The 19,121-nt window shown below is 50.7% G+C and overlaps 1 protein-coding gene across 4 annotated transcripts; it reads left to right on the forward strand.

The window, feature by feature from the left end:
• Positions 1 to 590: 590 nt before the first annotated feature.
• TRIM63 (tripartite motif containing 63) lies at positions 591 to 18,064 on the forward strand. Of its 4 annotated transcripts, none has more exons than XM_008170987.4 (9): positions 591 to 1,254; positions 2,898 to 3,064; positions 8,730 to 8,898; positions 10,391 to 10,486; positions 12,047 to 12,280; positions 12,758 to 12,780; positions 14,623 to 14,747; positions 15,440 to 15,517; positions 17,465 to 18,064. In XM_008170987.4, the coding sequence occupies exons 1-9, from the start codon at positions 1,096 to 1,098 to the stop codon at positions 17,473 to 17,475; spliced, it is 1,062 nt and encodes a 353-aa protein (XP_008169209.1). In that variant the 5' UTR covers positions 591 to 1,095; the 3' UTR covers positions 17,476 to 18,064. The 4 variants fall into 4 exon arrangements, 2 of the variants coding, with proteins under 2 accessions (XP_008169209.1, XP_042700625.1); XR_010594546.1 differs by having other exon boundaries at positions 953 to 1,254; positions 14,538 to 14,747; XR_010594547.1 differs by lacking the exon at positions 12,758 to 12,780 and having other exon boundaries at positions 953 to 1,254.
• The last annotated feature ends 1,057 nt before the right edge of the window (positions 18,065 to 19,121 follow it).

A 19,121-nucleotide genomic window follows, 5' to 3' on the forward strand; every position in this document is an offset into this window, starting at 1 on the left:
ACTTTGCTGATGCCAGGACAATAGCGTGATTGGCACACTAAAAACACACAGATATGTCTAAGAGAAGACTCTAGGTCTAAAGAGCTTGCAGTCTGTTATGTATATATAGAGAGAACATGACTAATGACAACGTGAGCATGATATTCGGGGTGGGAGACGATCAACGTGGTGACAAAACCTGGGGAGAGTATGAGGGGAGGGAAGCGGCTTGGAGGAGCTGTAAAATTGAGATTAATAAGGGTTCCCGGTGTGCTGAACAATTGAAATACACCCTGGGTCGTGATCTTTTGTGGTGTCGTGTTGCATTAACGATAGCAAGATTGCAGAGGGTCTATAATGCCACGACATGCTTAATTGGCATTAAGAGGCTTAGCAGAACTTAGAATCGTAGAATCGTAGGACTGGGAGGGACCTGGCGAGGTCATCTAGTCCAGTCCCCTGCACTCATGGAGTGCATGAAGATGCCTGAGGAGCAGAGAAGATGCAAGTCCCACTGGAGCTGAGCAGGGCTGGGTGGCTGTGAAGCTCAGAGGAACAGCAATCAGAGACCGGGGGAGTTGGGAGGGGGCCGTGTGGAAATCTGTGATGTTGAGCAGGGATCAAGTTGTCCTGCCAGAGGCTGAGCAAGGGGAGTGTGTTGGAGCAAGCAGGGTTTTCACGGTTAACCCTTCACGGTATAGAAGGCTGAGGACAGGCTGGGGCTCAGGAGGGGGATGACTCTGTTTACAGCTACGTCTCCAGTTTCTTTGTTCAGAAAGACCCCGCAAAATCCCTGGAAACGTAGCTGCGGCCAGCCCCGAACAGGTTGTCCTCGGCCCTGTTTACAGCCCTCTCGCTCTCTGGAGGGGCGATTGCTCATTCTCACATGTGACAGGCATTTCAGCTGGAAACTCGACCTCTTCTCAAGCACATGTGACCCTGAGATAAATTATAAATAGACAAGTGCTAGGAGACAAAGGCAGGAGCAAGAAGCTGAGCTCAGAACGTGGTCCCGTTGAAGAAGCCAGGAGAGAGTCAGGACAGTTTACTGAGGAGCTGCCAACGAGCCAGGAGGAGCCGGCAGTGGGATATAACTCAGAGAGGTCGGCCGGCACAATGGATTACCAGTCCAGCATTATCCGAGACTCAACCCCCATGGAGAACCTGGAGAAGCAGCTGATCTGCCCCATCTGCCTGGAAATGTTCACCAAGCCCGTGGTGATCCTTCCCTGTCAGCACAACCTATGTCGGAAATGTGCCAGCGACATCTTCCAGGTCAGTGCCCTGCAAACAGAGCCTGTGGCACCGGGCCGGGCTGCTCCCGCAGCCTGGCCGCAGGTGGGAATTCTTGGACAGTTGTGTGTGAAACCTACAGCACGTTCACTGGGGATCAAACGTCTACAGCCAGAGTGTGCTTGCGGGAGAACTGAGCGAGGGAGGCGGCTGGGAAGTGGCTGGAACGGCCAGTCTTCCATGGGTGGTCCCTGGCTGGGGATGTTCCGAAAACTGCGGATACCGACACTGGGTGGGGATAGACCTGATTCTAGGTAGACCAGAAATCCTGGCTCTAGGTGCAGTAGATTGTGCTCTTCTAGGCTGTGCTTGTCCATCAGAGGTGGGTGAGGCTTCTCGTTATGTATGTTGGTGCCATAGGGCTAGAATCCCCTTGACTTCCACGGGAGTTGGATCGGGACCATGGCATCTGAGCCTGGCTTGGCAAACGGTTCCAGAATGGACCCTTCTCCCCTGCTGCAGGAGTCTGCTCTCTCTGCTTAGACGGGGAACGAGCCAGCTGATAAAACTGACTGCTTGGCCCCCATCTTACTCCCTCACTTGCTGAGCTGTGCTGTTCCTGTCCAATGTTCCCAGCAATAAAGAGAAAGCGGGAGAAAACCAGGCAGGGAGGGTGAAATCACCCCGCTTGTTGGAACGGACTCGAGGGATGCAGGCTTCCCAAAGCACTGTACAGCTCCAGGAATGGGGGCAGCTGTGCAGGGAGCTGGGGGCTGTCCCAGCTGGTTTCTAATTAACGGTTGGTTCTTGAAATGGACAGAAAGGGCACTTCCCCCATGTGCAGACCTCTGTTTACTTGTAAGGACAATGGGCAGAATGTCGAGGTCTCACTCAGTTCAAACCCCTCAGTGGGAATTTTGCCTCGGCAAAAAAAAGTCGGCTTCTCCGCTGCCGCGCACCTGATGGGCTTGTTCACGCCTCTGCATGGTCAATGAAGCCTGCTGCCGCTAGTGCAAGAGGGAAATTCTGATTGGATGGCTTTCCCCCCGCAGGTATAAGCGACCCCAGAAGATGCAGAGCAGTGGAGAAGTGGGCACTGGGTCAGGACCCTGAGATCTGGTCCATGAATAAACCTTTTTACACCCCATGGAGCAAATTTTGATCTGAGGATCTCAAAGCATTTTAAAAACGTTAATGAATTAAACCTGACAACATTCCCCTGCGCAATAGGGAAACATACTAACATTGCTCTTAAGAGTCTTTTCTAAAGGGCAGGGGTAGGGATGTGTCTAAAGCAGAGGTCCAGGAATCAGGACTCCTGGGCTCTATTCCCAGATCTGCCATGCACTTACTGGGTGACCTTGGGCAAATCTCGTTAATCTGGCTTTGCCCCAGGTGCCCCATCTGTACAATGGAGATGATATTTGCTGCCTTAATTCATTGATCATAAAGTGTTTAGAGATTCTCTGATGGAAGGTGCTCATATGAATGCAAAGCATTATGGGATATGAGACCCTCTGGTGATGGGCACTTCAGGGATGCATGTTTTGTCCCCGGGGGAAATGCTGAGGGGACAGGGTGGTGTTTAAATGAGTCCATGGCAATGGTGGGTTTTAAGGATGTTGCGCGTGTCTGTGTGCCTGGGGAGACATTGACCTTTGACCTTGTGCTGGTGATACTCCCAGGCTGCTAACCCATACTGGCAGAGCCGGGGGACCACCCTCTCCGGGGGGCGCTTTCGTTGCCCCTCCTGCCGTCACGAAGTGATCCTGGACCGGCACGGAGTCTACGGCCTGCAGCGGAACCTCCTGGTGGAGAACATCATTGACATCTACAAGCAGGAGTACTCCAGGTTAGCCAGGCCCCCGTCTTGCTGCATTGTCCAGCCCTGGTGTTTCTCAGTAGCTGGGGTGGGATGATCTTTCACAGGTTCTCTCCGGTAAGAGCTAACGGGGAAAACTTCCCAGGGATGAAGGATTTTCAATTCATGTTCTTCCTGGCACGCATCCAGCTCTCCCAGGCAGAGCGCCCTCATGGCCACATTGAAACAGATCCCACATCCAGCCTACACTAATCCCGATCATTTCCCCCAGTCCATGTTCATCCAAACCACAGCAAATCAAATGTCACAGGTTGCCCGGAGAGTCGTTTGACACCACCAATATTTGATCCATGGATCCCAAGCTTCACTATTGACCCACCCTGTGCAAGAAACTTTCCTTTCTCTAGCAGCCAGTCAGTTTGCTTAAGCAAATGAACCAGCTGAGTGAGAACTTGTGGCAATAACAAAGCTTGGTCCTACTGAGTTCCTGGGATCTCCCCCTGCAAAGGAGTGGAGTCGGAGAGAATGGCAGTGCAACACGGCTGGATTTCAAGAGAGCAAATTCTGGGGATTTTAGAAAACCGATGAGCAGGATGGATTTGGAAGAAGCAGGACAATTCATGGGCCTAATTCTGCTGTCACCGCAGTGTTATCAGGTGTAACTCCGTACTGTCAACCCCAGTCAAAAATCATGTGTCAAGCCTTGAAACATTCATGATTTGGGGGGTGGAGGAGGAAATAATTAGTGGTTCTCAAACTTTTGTACTGGTGACCACAGTTGCCAACTTTTTTCTGCGCTGGTGGGTGCTCGCGCCCCCGCCCCGACTCCACCCCTGCCCCAAAGTCCCCACCCTAACTCCACCCCTCCCTGCCCCTATTGGACCCCTCCCCAAATCCCTGCCCTGGCCCTGCCTCCTCCCCCAAGCATGCCACTTTCCCCCTTCTCTCCCCCCTCCCTCCCAGGCTTGGGAAACAGCTATTTCGTGGCGCAAGCGCTGGGAGGGAGGGGGGAGAAGCAGGACATGGTGGTGCGCTCAGGGGAGGAGGCAGAGGTGGGCTGGGGCGGGGGGGGCAGGGCGGGGTGCAGAGCACCCACCAATTTTTCCCCATGGATGCTCCAGCCCCGGAGCATCCATGGGGTCGGCGCCTATGCTGGTGACCCCTTTTCACATAGCAATCCTCTGAGTGCAACCCCCCCCTTATAAATTAAAAACACTTTTTAATATATTTAACACCATTATAAATGCTGGAGGCAAAGCAGGGTTTGGAGTGGAGGCTGACAGCTCGCGACCCCCCATGTAATAACCTCGCGACCCCCTGAGGGTCCTGATCCCCAGTTTGAGAATCCCTGAAATAGATGGTTGGTCTTTGTTATTTGCCTGCTGGGTTCAAGCTGTTGGAATGCACTCAGCTCTTCTCCACAATCACAAGCCCTAGAAACCTAGTGGCGGGGCAGGGGCCAAGAGTCTCATGATTCCAGCAGCCGAAGCTTTAAGAAAAACACCAAATATTAGTATCAGAGGGGGAGCCGTGTTAGTCTGAATCTGTAAAAAGCAACAGAGGGTCCTGTGGCACCTTTGAGACTAACAGAAGTATTGGGAGCATAAGCTTTCGTGGGTAAGAACCTCACTTCTTCAGATGCGAGTGAAGTGAAATCTCACCAGCCTTACGCTGCAGCAGAAGACAATCAAGCCCTGGGATTGTAGAAGAAAGCTAGACTTCTATGATTCTTTATTATTTATGTTATTTTAGCACCTAGAGGGACCAGTCAGAGATCAGGTTCCATTGTGCACCCCAGACCACATGCAGCCTTCCCCTGAAAAGGAATAACACAAAGAATCAGAAATTGCCACCGGGGCTTCAGCAGGGATTGCTCAGTGGTCTGAAGAGATGGAAATGTTCTGTGCTAGTTGGAGAAGTGGGGAGGAGACCAACCAGGAATGTAAAGTCACTGGCAGTTTGTAGGAGAAAAAATAAGGACAGCAGGTTGGCCGTAGCAACAAAGAACGTGGCCCCCTCCAAACGGTGGCCCCCTCCGAACATATGTCCGGGCGGGGCCCCTTACAATGCAGAAACTGGAATGCGGTATTTATTTTGCCACTTTTAGGGGCCCCCTTCCTTGCGGGGCCCCCTCCGGTTGGAGGGTATGGAGGGCGCTCGCTATGCCTCTGGCAGGTTTATAGCTGCTTAAAGGGAATACGATCAGGATTTACAGGAGAGAGAAAATAGATCCATTCATAAATGAGGAAGGGTGTGAAATCAGCAATGATTACAGGGATTTACTCTTCATTTTTAAAACTTGATCTAAACCAGAAATATAAAGCGAGAGAAGGCATGAATGACCAGGAAGTGATGACTTGGTATGTAAGTGCTGATAACACATGCAGGCAGGGGACTAGGAAAAAGAGAGTATTTATAAGTCAGCAGGTGCAGATATGGATTCCAAGGCCTTAAAGGAATTAACAGATGAATTTACTGAATCACTGGCAATATTATTTGGAAGTCATGGAGACAGAGACAGGTGCTATATGGGGGGCAAATATGGTACCTGTGTTTTTAAAAAGGGGTTGGGGGATATCTGCTAAATCTAGTTCCAATAGTGAAGTCATGGAGCTAACTCTATGGATAAAGAACCAATCATGCCCAGATCAGCTTGACGGCTCCTTTTAAAATCAAGTTGCGGCGAGGAGGGAGCAAATGCAGGAGCTGTAACACAGCCAGCATTAGCGAAACATGTGATATCCTGGGTCAGATCCTCGGCTACTGCAAATTGGCATCATTCCATTGCAGTTAACGGAGCAGGGCCGATCTACACCAGCTGAGGATCTATCTGGCCCCTTGCCTCAAGCTCCTACTTGAGAAAAGAATTGAGATTGGCTTGGATATGAGCACGGTGACACAGAGAATAATTGGCCAAATGAGCATGAAGGTAGGGCCATGGTAATAGGCTAGGCGATGAGGTGGAACAGCATCAGGTACGATGCCACAGTGATCGGCTCTGTTGTTCGTTGTCACTTAAAAACGCAAGAACTGCTATCCTGGGCCAGACCCTCTGGGCCAGGGGCCTGTCCCTGAAAGTGGCCAGTACCACAGCTTCAGGGAGAATAGGGGGAGCAAGGGGAGGGAATAGCTCAGTGCTTTGAGCACTGGCTTCCTAAACCCAGGGTTGTGAGTTCAATCCTTGAGGGGGCCACTTAGGGATCTGGGGCAAAATCAGTACTTGGTCCTGCTAGTGAAGGCAGGGGGCTGGACTCAATGACCTTTCAGGGTCCCTTCAAGTTCTGTGAGATAGGTATATCTCCATATATTTATTTTATAACAGGGCAATTTTGGAGTGATCCACCCATCTTCCACCCCGGGCTTCTGGTTATCAGAGGTTTAGGGTCACTCAAGTAGGGGGTTGCATCCCTGATCATCTTGGCTTCTTGGCTAACAGCCACTCATGGCACTATCCTCCATGAACTTATCCAGCCCCCTTTTTTTTTTTAACCCAGTTATACTCTTGGCCATCATAACATCCCCTAGCAATGAGTTCCACAGGTTAACTGTGTCTGGCATGGGAAAACTACTTCCTCTTGTTTGTATGAAACCTGCTGCCTATCAATTTCATCAGGTGACTCCTGTTTTTTGTATTGCGGAAAAGGGCAAATGGCACTTCTCTATTCAGTTTTTCCACAACAGTCATGAGTGTATCGACCTCTACCATATCCCCCCCGATGCTTATTATTATCATAGCACTTCTTAGCATATGCACAACATGCCTCAGGTGGCACGTGACCAGGATTCATCACCAAATTTGGTCCGCTGGTTGGATCATTCGCTTCCCCCGCCCTGGGCTGGGTACTGACGGGGAGTGGGACATGAATGCTGATCCATTACTGTGAGTTCCCACTGGGCCGGCCGGGAGCTACAAATGGAGGCAGGGGAAACAGGCACCAGAGATGGAAAGTGACTTGTCCAAATCGCAGGGTTGCTACATCTCATGATTGTATCACAAGTCTCGCATTATCTGGTATTTTTCTGGAGCCAGGAGATTATAGGAGACTCAGCTTTCATTTAGTTTTAAAAAACCAAGTTTCTAGCCTTCCTGATTCCAGAGAAAAGTTTGAAAATGCGACCCCCTAAATGCTCAAAACCCAGGCAGCCAACAAAAGCACTAGTCCAGGGGTTCTCAAACTGTGGGTTGGGACCCCAAAGTGGGTTGTGACCCCATTTTAATGGGGTCGCCAGGGCTGGCGTTAGACTTGCTGGCACCTGGGGCTGAAGCTGAAGCCCGAACTCCACCACCCAGGGTCAAAGCCTGAGTCCCACTGCCCAGGGCCGAAGCTCAAGGGCTTCAGGCCTGGGTGGTGGGGCTCAGGCTACAGGCCTCCCGCCCAGGACGGTGGGGCTCGGGCTTTGGCCCCCCAGCCTGGGGCAGCAGGGCTCAGGTGGGCTCAGACTTCAGTCCCCCCTCCTGGGGTCGTGCAGTCATTTTTGTTGTCAGAAGGGGGGTCGCAGTGCTGTGAAGTTTGAGACCCCCGGCTCTAGTCTAATGATTTTAAGCCAATCCCGGGACTTTTGGCAGCCTGTCTGCCTTGTGATTTTTGACCGCTCTGGGTTCCCCACGCTGAAAGTTGGGCCGAGCGGCTTTATTTAACTTCCCCTTTAAAGATCTCTCAGCTGCAGTCACCCTGCCTAAAAAGGGGGGAAAGTAGGTCAAAGTTCCTGGCCAACCACCTGTGTTTAAATAGACTGTAGGTTTCTGGAGGAGGAAATAAGAAGCCAGCAGCACCAGAGGTTTTGCCTTAAAGAGGACAGAGTGAGCCTTTGCACCATGTGTCTATAATTAGGGTATCCCACATCATCCTTGAATCCTGGATCTAGCCATCAGTGGCTCTGTAACCCTGATGGGGTTTCAGTGGTCACAGCTGATGGGAAGGGGAAGGGGGAGGCAATTGAACTAGGTCCCCAAACTTAGAGGGCCCCCAAAGCTGTCTGTAATGTCTGGGTAAAGAATGTAACATGGAAGGGGGCGGGACCCCAAATTTCCCTCAACAGGCCTGTCTGTGGTCCCAGTGGCCACACTGGTGTGTGGTGGGGTGACGGAGTGATGCTGGTTGGAAAGTGGCAGCCGATGAGAGTCCTCTGTTTAAACAGATCTCCACGGAAAAGCAGAGAAGCTGGGGATTGACCCTGAGCAGTAAAATCTCTCCCGGGACGCCTGGACCGGAAATGCTCTCCGCGCTGTGGCCTGACAGCCCTGGAGGGTTCGCTTGCTGTGATTAAATACAGAGCTCTGCCTGGCCAGAGAGAGCTGATCAGAGATCCTGGCACATACCGGCGCTGGCTCTAAACATTACATCACTGACACGGGTAACATTGAGACGGGTTGGGAGTTGATCCAAACTCCACTGTACAAAGCGAAGTCCAGGTTCTGGTCTCCATTACACCGCTGTAAATCCAGATTAACTCCATTGAACCCAGTGACTGCCCTGGAGCTAGTCTGGGTTTGCGCTGGTGTAACTTAAATCAGGATCTGGCCCTACAACTCAGAAGGCCAGTGCCGGTTATTCTTCAGCTGTATAGACCACAGCCCGGTCTCTGCTTCCTATCATCATCCGGTGGGTGTTTCAATCTGGATCTGCCACAGCTCAAATGTGAATAAACACCGCTCAAAGCTGTTAAACCCTGTCCCGTTTCTTGCTGTCTTCAGCAGGCCCCTGAAGAAAGGAAACCACCCCATGTGCAAGGAGCACGAAGACGAGAAGATCAACATCTACTGCTTGACCTGCGAGATGCCCACTTGCTCCATGTGCAAAGTCTTCGGAGCTCACAAAGACTGCGAAGTTGCACCACTTCAGAACGTCTTCCAGGGGCAAAAGGTACCGGCTGGGTCACTGCTGCTTCCCTCTCCCTGGGGAAAGGAGCCCATCGGCCAGTACTAAACCCTGGCCTGGCCTCAACTGGACGCTCTACAGCGGGGCCAGAGGCTGCGGCTCCTTGACCTTAGCTGGGGTTCACAGCCGATCGCTTGGAATGTAGATGAGGTCTCTGAGGGGATGAGCTTGGCACCTGTGATGTGCTGAGCTGGGCCTTTCAGGAATAGCTTCCGAGGCTGAGCACTGGGGTATTAATAGGTGGAGGGGGCTGCCGTCGTGAAGCAGTCATCTGTCTATATTTAGAGTCACTTGAGAGCTGGGGAGCAAGGCCCGGCAGCCAGCACCAGTCCCCGAGGGAGCAGTGTCTACAGCTGTGAGCAGGGCCGGCTCCAGGGTTTTGGCCACGCCAAGCAGCCAAAAAAAAAAGCCGCGATCGCGATCTGCGGCGGCAATTCGGCGGGAGGTCCTTCGCTCCAAGGGGGAGAGAGGGACTGTCTGCCGAATTGCCGTCAAATAGCTGGACGTGCCGCCCCCCTCTGGAGTGGCCGCCCCAAGCACCTGCTTGCCAGGCTGGTGCCTGGAGCCAGCCCTGGCTGTGAGCAGACCCATAAGAGCTGAGGTCTTCCCCTGGGTATCTTGGATGGGATCCATGGATGGCAAGATCTCCCCCACCAGGACACCCTCCTCCCTGTTGAATGGGGTAGAAGCCCGGGAGCCTTAAGCAGACAGATGTCCATTTTTCTCTGGCATCCAGACCATTTGGGTGGGTTAGGATGGGCCATTAATATAATAATAAATGAGAATATACCTATCTTATAGAACTGGAAGGGACCCTGAAAGGTCATCAAGTCCAGCCCCCTGCCTTCACTAGCAGGACCAAGTACTGATTTTGCCCCAGATTCCTAAGTGGCCCCCTCAAGGATTGAACTTATAACCCTGGGTTTAGCAGGCCAATGCTCAAACCACTGAGCTATCCCTCCCCCCAAACCTCAGTTTCCATTAAAAATATATTTAATACCCATGGTAGCCGCCTGCCTCCCAGAGCCAAACCTTCCTCCTTCTCCTCCCCCCATGTACTTCCATGGACCACTCTTTCCTGCCGTTCAGGGTTCCCTCCCAGCTCCACTGTTAACGTTCCTTGATCCTTGGGCATCTTGTGCCATTACCCCACCCACCCAACAGGACCAGAGATGCCCAGGCTGTCCATCTGGCTCTACCCCCACCACATGGAGACAGTTTTGACGCTCTTCTTGCTGTGTACTTATCCCCAGCGTTGAGACTGTGTTCTCCTCTCTTGCCCCATCCTGGAGATAGTGCCAAGGCCTTTCCCCCCTCTCCTACTTCTCCTCTTCCTGAAAAGGGATTAGCCTTCAGTGTCGGGGCCCACCGTCCTGTCTGCCCACCAACCCCCCTCTCCCTCTCAAGGCAGCACTACAGGCCTTCACCCAGACCTGGAAGGGTAAGGGTTAAATCTATTTCTGTTCCCCTCTCACAGATGGAGCTGACCAACTGCATCTCCATGCTGGTGGCTGGGAACGACAGAGTCCAGACGATCATCAGCCAGCTGGAGGACTCCTGCAAAACCACCGAGGTGAGGAATGGGAAAAACGACGGAGCCCTTCGAAATCTGAGTGGCAGAGACGAAATCCAACCCCCAGAAATGTCCTTGAACGGCTAATGCAGGTGTCGGGAGCAGCTTCCCTCTTAGTCCACGTGACTGAGAATCCTGTTTAACTCAACGGGAGGGCTTTTACACAAAAGAGGAGGAGACTGGGGGAGCTAGTGGTTAGAGCTGTCAACTAGGAGGCAGGACTCCTGGGTTCTCTTTCCAGCTCTAGGAGGGGTGCAGGATCTAATGATTAGAGCAAAGTTCTGAGAGTTGATACTCCTGGGCTTCATTCTCAGCCCTGCCACAGACTCATTGGGCGACACTGGGCAAGTCACTTAATCCATCTGTGTCTGTTTCCCCATTAAGATAATAATGCAGCAGGATTCAATTCTTACCCAGGTTTCAGTGGACGCTCCGAATTGTTGTAAGACAAGGACAATGGCCAGCACCTTGCTCTTAGGATGGGGAGGTCAGAGGCACGTACTTTCTTCCATGGTGCAAACCATGACGCCACAATGAACAGTAAACAACACACGCGAGCCATTGGCCATCAGTCCTCCTCCGTGTTTTGTGGTCTTCACACAGCCGTGAGACGCATGTCACCCCATCCAGTCATGCACATCATTGCTCCACACTGGCTGCGGGCACCCCCAGCCCCTGGCACCAGCCCGTAGGTCATACAGCGTTTTGCAAAATTTGAGTTAACAAAACTGCAGTTTAATTGAATGATTCTCTGAGATTCTCAGCACGATGGATGTGCAAAGCATTATTCTAAAGGGTCCGGTTGGTAAAATAGGGGACGGTCACACTGGTCATTATCTGATGTTTGGAACTGGTTAAAGTAATACTACCAGGCCCCAGGGGGGGTATCTGCTGACGTTAACAGGAATATTTTGCATTCTGTCTTCCACATGATGTTCGCAAAGCCCCATTTACAAACCTTTGTTAACCGAGCCGCCCATCTCCCTGTGAAAGGGGCATTATTAGCCTCGTTTTTCAGACAGGGAAACTGAGTCACGGCCCAGTTAAAGTGACTTGCCCAGGATTAGTCAGTTATTATTTCTTGTGTTATGGTAGCACCAAGGAGTGCCAGGACCACATGGCGCTAGGCGCTGTGCGATCACAGAACAAACCAATGATCTCTCCCCCAAAGAACTTACAGTCTTGGGTCAGTACCAGAACTGAGGGCAGAACCCCGGAGTCTTGGCTTCCAGTGCCCTGCTCGCACCACCAGGAACATGGCCTCCACTACTGGTTTCCATTTCCCCTGTTGCTAGTGCCACTATATTTGTACTATTGGCAAGAGAGTCTAAGGGATTGCCAGGTGGCAGGAAGTCTCTGGAAACTGCTGTGCCCAGAGATAAGGGCTAGGTCTGAGTTCCGCTGGGGGATAAGGGCTAGATCTGAGCTCTGTGCATTTGTAATCTCTGGCTGCCTGTGGCTGGGATCATTCAGTGCAGCTGTGCTGCCTCTGGGGGAGATCTGGGAGCGTACCTGTGTCCCCTCTGCTTCGAGATGCTCATGCCCTTCGTCCGTTGGCAGGACAACGGCCGGCTGGTGAAGCAGGAGCTGTGCGAGAAGATTAACGCCCTCATTGCAGTCCTGGAGGAGAAGAAGAGCGAGCTGCTGCAGAAGGTCACAAAGGAGCAGGAAGAAAAGACCAGCTTGGTGCAGGCTCTGATCCAGCAGTACAAAGAGCAGCTGGAGGAGTCCACCAAGCTGATGGAGACAGCGTTTCAGTCCCTGGAGGAGACAGGAGGGGCCACTTTTCTCACAGTAAGTGGCTCCTCTCCGGCCAAGGGAGGGATGGAGCCTGGCTCTAGCAGCGTGGTTTGCTCCACCCTCCTGAACCCCACAAGTCAGATTCAGCCTCCCAGTCTCCTCCCAAATCAGCTCTGCCCCCCACCAACCTTGACCCTCCGTGGCATCCTTTATCCTCACCAAGGATCCAGCCTCTGCGTGTCCCTGGGTGGACTGGGTTTCTAGGGAGAACATGGGCTTTCAACCCAGTGAGGGGGAATAACCTAGAGTTCCCAAGAGCGGCTGGAAAGGGTGATCTAACTCTGGCCGAGGGGGCAGCGGCTTGCTAGTCAAAGCCCCCAAATCACAGCCCCGCCCCCACTTGGTCTGACAAACCCTGCTTAGCGCTGGCGACACGGCACCTGGTGCCAGCTTCAAACGCGCTGCTTTTATCACCTTCTTGGTAACTTGCTTCTCACCTCATTCTTTCCCTCTCCTTTGCTCTCTTCACAGAATGCCAAGCAGCTCATTAAAACGTAAGTCCGCCCGGGGTTGCATTTTTAAATTGCTGTTTCAGTGCCACGGTCTGAGACTCTACAGCAATGTTAAAATCCACCTGAGGATTGTTCCCAGAAAATAACAGGGGTTAGCACCCGTACCCCTTCCCAAGAGCAGCCCGGTTCCAGTTTCATGTTTAAATACCCGGGTCCTTTAAAAAGAATCCAGGAGAAAGCAAATTCTGAGCTGCTGTAAAGTTTCTCTGTTATGATCCCCTCTGACCAGCAAGAGACTGGAATAGAATGGCAGGTTCTTAGGCTATTGATAGGGCTCTACTAAATTCACCGCCATGAAAAGCGCGTCCCGGTCCCTGAAATCTGGTCTCTTGTGCACTTTTACCCTATACTATACAGATTTCACAGGGGAGACAAGCGTTTCTCAAACTGGGGGTCCTGACCCAAAAGGGAGTTGCAGGGGGGTCACAAAGGGTTGCGATATTTCCACCCTTCTGTGCTGCCTTCAGAGCTGGGCGGCTGGAGAGCGGCGGCTGCTGACTGAGGGCCCAACTCTGAAGGCAGCAGCATGAGTGACAATACCACACTATGCTCTTACTTCTGCGCTGCTGGTGCCAGCTCTGCCTTCAGAGCTGGGATCCCGGCCAGCAGCCGCCGCTCTCCAGCTGCCTGGCTCTGAAGGCAGCACGGCCACCAACAACAGCGCAGAAGTAAAGGTAGCAGGACTGTGACTTTACTACAATAACCTTGCCCCACACACACACACACCCCACAACTCCTTTCTGGGTCAGGACTCTTACAATCACAACACTGTGAAATTTCAGATTTAAATAAGCTGAAATCATTACATTTATGATTTGTAAAATCCTATGACCATGAAATTGACCAAACTGGACCGTGAATTTGGTAGGGCCCTAGCTATAGAGCTCCGCTGGTGAGCCTGTTTGACTCAGGCGCGTGAAGTCCGCAAGAGGGGGCAGTACAATTACTCCAGAGTCACACCAGTGGGTGGATCACGCGAGCTCCCACTGGGAGATAAAAGAACATCTCCGGGAAGGCTCGGCCGTATGAGAAAGTTGCGCTGGTTTCACTTAAATTGCTTTTTTTAAGCTGAGCTAGTTAAGCTGGTGCGAAAGGCTGTGGGGATGCTAATTTCACTTTCGCTTAAACTGATTCCTAATTGATTTCGCTCCACCCAAATACACCGAGTTTAATCCAGAATCAGGGTGTCCACACAGGCGGCTGCACCAGTTTACCCCAGGTTGGTTTAAAATCACACCTTAAGTGAAACAGGTGCAAGTGAAGACAAGCCCTAGGGAAGGCAGAGTCTGGCTAGAGAGGTGCTGGAGGGAAACGTAGGACCAGCTAAGCTTCAGGAGAAAGCCAGGGCTTGGGCTTGATGCTGTTAATTGAGTTATCAATAAAGCCAAAAGCCCAGAAAGGGATAAAGTGTGACCTGGAGACAGGGTGTGTATCCTGTTGAACTACCCCTGCGTCCAGAGGCCAGAGCTTTCTGCCTTTCCAGCTCCTCTGCAGTCCATTTACCCTCCCTCAGCATGCAGGCTCCAAGATTGCTGGGAGGTGCCCTGGGATCATCTGAAAGAGGGTGTCTAGAGCAGTCAGCTGCGAATTGCCAGGATTCGGAAGGCGTTAATGCAATGCCCTGTGGCGGAGGTCAAAGGGAGGGTGGGAAGATCTCTCAAGCACCTTGCGTGAGACAGAGGATTTCAGAGAGGGCTTCCCTGGGTCTTGCTCCCTGGATGATAATCTTTTCCGGCTAGAACCTGCAGTCACTCGAGAGCAGGGAATTCTCTCCTCTGGAGGAACAGCGGATAAGGAAACGAACCCTATGTCTATCATCCCCAGAATTGTGGAAGCCTCAAAGGGCGGCCGTCTGGGGAAGATCGAGCAAGGCTTTGAAAATATGGATTACTTCACCCTAGACCTGGAGCACATAGCAGAAATCTTGAGAGACATCGACTTTGGAACAGGTATAAGAATATTGTGCCCTTCTTTGGCCCCTTCCATTCAAGCATCTGAAAGCACTTTACAAGCACTAGCGAGTTAAGCCTCACAACCCACAGGGAAACCAAGGCACGGAGCGAGGAAGTGGCTTGCCCCAGGCCACACAGCAAGTCAGGGTCAGGGATAAGAAACCAGATTTCTTGTCTCCCAGCGCTGTGCTTTACCCACTAGACATCACTTCTCCTCTTTGATAGAGGAGACTGCTCTCAGTTACAGCACTAACACTTTCAACTCATTCCAGTTAGTTAGCTGGCGAGATTTGGGGTCTGTTATTCATTTGGGAATTGATCCAACACCACCTTTTGAAGTCAATATATTACCAGAGTCAATGGGCCCATGGTTTATAGCAACTGGGAATGCTCGGTCTTGGCACCATACCCATTTACCAGATAGGGAAACTGAGACCTAGAGCGGCAAAGCGATCCACCCAAGGCTAGCCAATAAGTTACTGGTAAAGCTGGGAATAGTACCCTGGCGTGCTGCTGACTCCCTGGCGTGCATACTCAGCCCGAGACTTACGCCTTTCTCTCCTAGTTCCTAAGTGCACAGACAATAGTTTGCTGTGATTGGATGTTGCCTTTTATAAGTGGCCCCCTGTGTTGAAAATACAGTTCTGGGGGTGAGGCTCCAGCTTTCTAAATCACGTTACTTTTGCTAGGAGATGAGGAAGAGGAAGAGCTAAATGAGGAAGAAGAAGAAACAGAAGAGGAGTCGTCTCAAGAAAGGAAAGTGGATGGTAAGGAAAAAAACGCAGCGGGTTTGTGATGCGCAGGGATCCTAGAAATCCATTTGCCACGAAGAAACGTGGAATTTGCGTTTTTACAGAGAATCTTTCGGTTTTACATTTTGTGAAAAAATAAAAACATACAGTAGAACCCCGTTTATCTGAGCCGCCATTATCGGGCTCTCCGTATTAACCGATCTGCGGCTGACAGCCCAAGCTCCACCACCCGGGGCTGAAGGTCTCTGGATTATCTCAATTTTTTATTATCCAATTTGGCCCAGTCCCAATTAGATCGGATAAATGGGGTTCCTCTGTACTGTGGCTAGGGAAACTAAAGTTCAGAGTTTCATTTTAATCATAAAAAAATGTAGATTTTTATGGGTTTTTTTATTGGAGAATTTTTTTATCACGGAAAGCTAGGATGTATTAGCAGAAGTGTTGTAAGCAAGACACGAGAAGTAATGCTTCCACTCTGATTAGGCCTCAACTGGAGTATTGTGTCCAGTTCTGGGTGCCACATTTCAGGAAAGATGTGGACAAATTGGAGAGAGTCCAGAGAAGAGCAACAAAAATGATTAAAGGTCTAGAAAACATGACCTATGAGGGAAGATTGAAAAAAATGGGTTTGTTTAGTCTGGAAAAGAGAAGACTGAGATAACATGATAACGGTTTTCAAGTATGTAGAAGGTTGTTACAAGGAGGAAGAAAAATTATTTTTCTTAACCTCTGAGGATAGGACAAGAAGCAATGGGCTTAAATTGCAGCAAGGGCAGTTTAGGATGAACATTAGGAAAAACTTCCTAACTGTCAGGGTGGTGAAGCACTGGAACAAATTGCCTAGGGCGGTGGTGGAATCTCCATCATGGGGGATTTTGAAGAGCAGGTTGGACAAACACCTGTCAGGGATGGTCTAGATCATTAGTCCTGCCACAAGTGCAGGGGACTGGACTAGACGACCTCTCGAGGTCCCTTCCAGTTCTATGATTCTATGATCCCTAGTGATGAGGGTTGAGCGGTACAGGAACCCAGGCTATAGTAACAACCCTTCTGAGTTAGGTTAGCTGCCTGGCGTGTGTCATTATTATCCCAAACCTCATAAACATAATTAAAATACCCGTGGCCTCTTTGACTGCTCCCCAGCACTGCTCCCACCTTGACCAGGGGAAATGAAAAGCATATAAGGTGTTAACTCTTTGTGCTCTGGTGTGGCTCTCACCAGAGAGAGACAGAAAATATGTCCACCGCACGAGGACCTGATCCAACGCCGGTTGACATCAATAGGACTAGTCTTCTGTTGACTTCAATGGGCTGTGGATCAGGCTTCAGCTGAGCACCCGTCTCTCTTAGGAAGGACTTTGTAGTGTATGTTTCATTGGCTGGCTCAAACGGATACATCCTAGCTCTGCATGGGAGACAGCTCCTCCACCCCCACTCAGACTGATGACCCTCTCCTGCTTTCCTTGTGTAATTAACGGATGCCCCATTTCCCCTCCCACCAAGAAGCTGCAAAGGCCCAAGGTAGACAGGACACTAAGGTGAAGAGCAAACCACATGACTCTAAAGCACATGCTGTGCACGTTCTCTCTCTGAGGGTCAGGACTGGAGTGGTATTTTGGAGCCAGCATACTTGGCTTTCCTAGTTACCGTGGCTCACCTTCAGGATGCACATGGTGCTGTCCACAAATATTGGCCAGGTATCCAGGAGCAAAAGGAGAACATGGTTAGGGGCTATCACTAGGAGCAATGGGATGCATCTGAAGGCATTTCCTGACCGCGAGATCTATTGCACAATGGAAGACCCTCCCCAAGGGAAGTGGTGGAAGCCCCAAAAGGCTTAAGTGGGGCATGGGCCTTGTGCTGCCTCAATGCACAGGAAGGAATTTCCCCTCGGTCCACGTCCCCCAATCTCCTTCTCTCATCAGCGTCACTGAAATTCTTCTTCTCCCACCTCTCTTTCAGCACCTCAATAACAGAGCAGAAGCAATTCCCAAGCCAGAAGAAACTCCCCAAGTGCAGAGTGGATGAGTGATTGGGGGCAATGGGGTGGGGGCAAACGCTCTGACTTCATGGGAGCTACGGGAAGGGTGGGCCGGGGTCCCAGCTGAAGAAAAAAAGGTCAGGCACCACCTGGCCATACGACAGTATTGCTAACTCAGGATGAAAACTTGACCGAAGCACATAGAAGCTCACTTTTATACATGGGTGCAAATTAGAATATTTCGTACATTTTATATTGTTCTATTATTTTGTATATAATTGTAACAGGACTTTGAATTTTGTGTATTTTGAAAAGAAAACTCCTTTACTTACCAGTTCATTGTGCGCTGAAGATGTTGACTCTGGGAATTAAAGAGCTTCTTTGCAACCTGTAGGGGATACACTGAGGGGAGTGCCAGACCTTGGCAGACAGAAGTAACTTTAGCAACAAGAAAGGGTTTTGGGGAACTAGAAAGAGGCATCTGAAGAGAAAGTTCTGCATTGCAATGCATAGTCCTAACTCACAAGAGATTTATTAGGGTTGATGTTGCACTTTGTCACAATAAAGTAGATCCGGTCTTATCTGTGGTTTGTACTAGTGGAAAGTTCTTAGCATGGTTTGACCCTCCCCCCCCCGGATGAATAATGATCTTTCACACAAGCTGAGTCAATGAAGGAAAGTGGGCTAGTCGTAATCCTGGCCACTTGTGACGCAGCCCTGAGAATGTACAGCATGTTTTTTTCAGAAATCCCAGAATGACTTCAGGCAAAGACATGGAAAATATTTTCACTGTGGTCTCCCTCCTTCTCCTGCTGCCGCCGCCGCCACTTTGCCCTGCCAGGGGCACTGCTCCCCGAGTTCGGGACCCACGGCAATGACCGGCCGGCTGAGCCAGCCAGGATGTGTCGTGGGTCTGCTTGTGCACACGAGCTCACACTCAGACATGCAGGCACAAATACACCATGTTCAATGTGACACGCACACACACACACCCCGATCCAATATCACACACACTCCGGGTCTAATGACTGATGCACGAGCACACACTCACACACACACACAATCCAATATCACACACACCCTGGATCTAATGACTGATACACACACTCACCCTGATCCAATATCACCCCCCCACCCTGATCTAATGACTGATGCACACACACATATACACACACACAATCCAATATCACACACACTCTGGATCTAATGACTGATGCATGCATGCACACACACAGACAGACACCCCTCACACACAGCAGATCTAATGACTGTTGCACACACACACACAGAAAATATCATGTTGCCTCTATATAAATCCATGGTACGCCCACATCTTGAATACTGCGTGCAGATGTGGTCACCCCATCTCAAAAAAGATATATTGGAATTGGAAAAGGTTCAGAAAAGGGCAACAAAAATTATTAGGGGGATGGAACGGCTGTCGTATGAGGAGAGATTAATAAGACTGGGACTTTTCAGCTTGGAAAAGAGATGACTAAGGTGGGATATGATAGAGGTCTATAAAATCATGACTGGTGTGGAGAAAGTAAATCAGGAAGTGTTATTTACTCCTTCTCATAACACAAGAACTAGGGGCCACCATATGAAATTAATAGGCAACAGGTTTAAAACAAACAA

Source organism: Chrysemys picta, chromosome 23 (assembly GCF_011386835.1).
Source record: "Chrysemys picta bellii isolate R12L10 chromosome 23, ASM1138683v2, whole genome shotgun sequence".
Lineage (NCBI taxonomy): Eukaryota > Metazoa > Chordata > Testudines > Emydidae > Chrysemys > Chrysemys picta.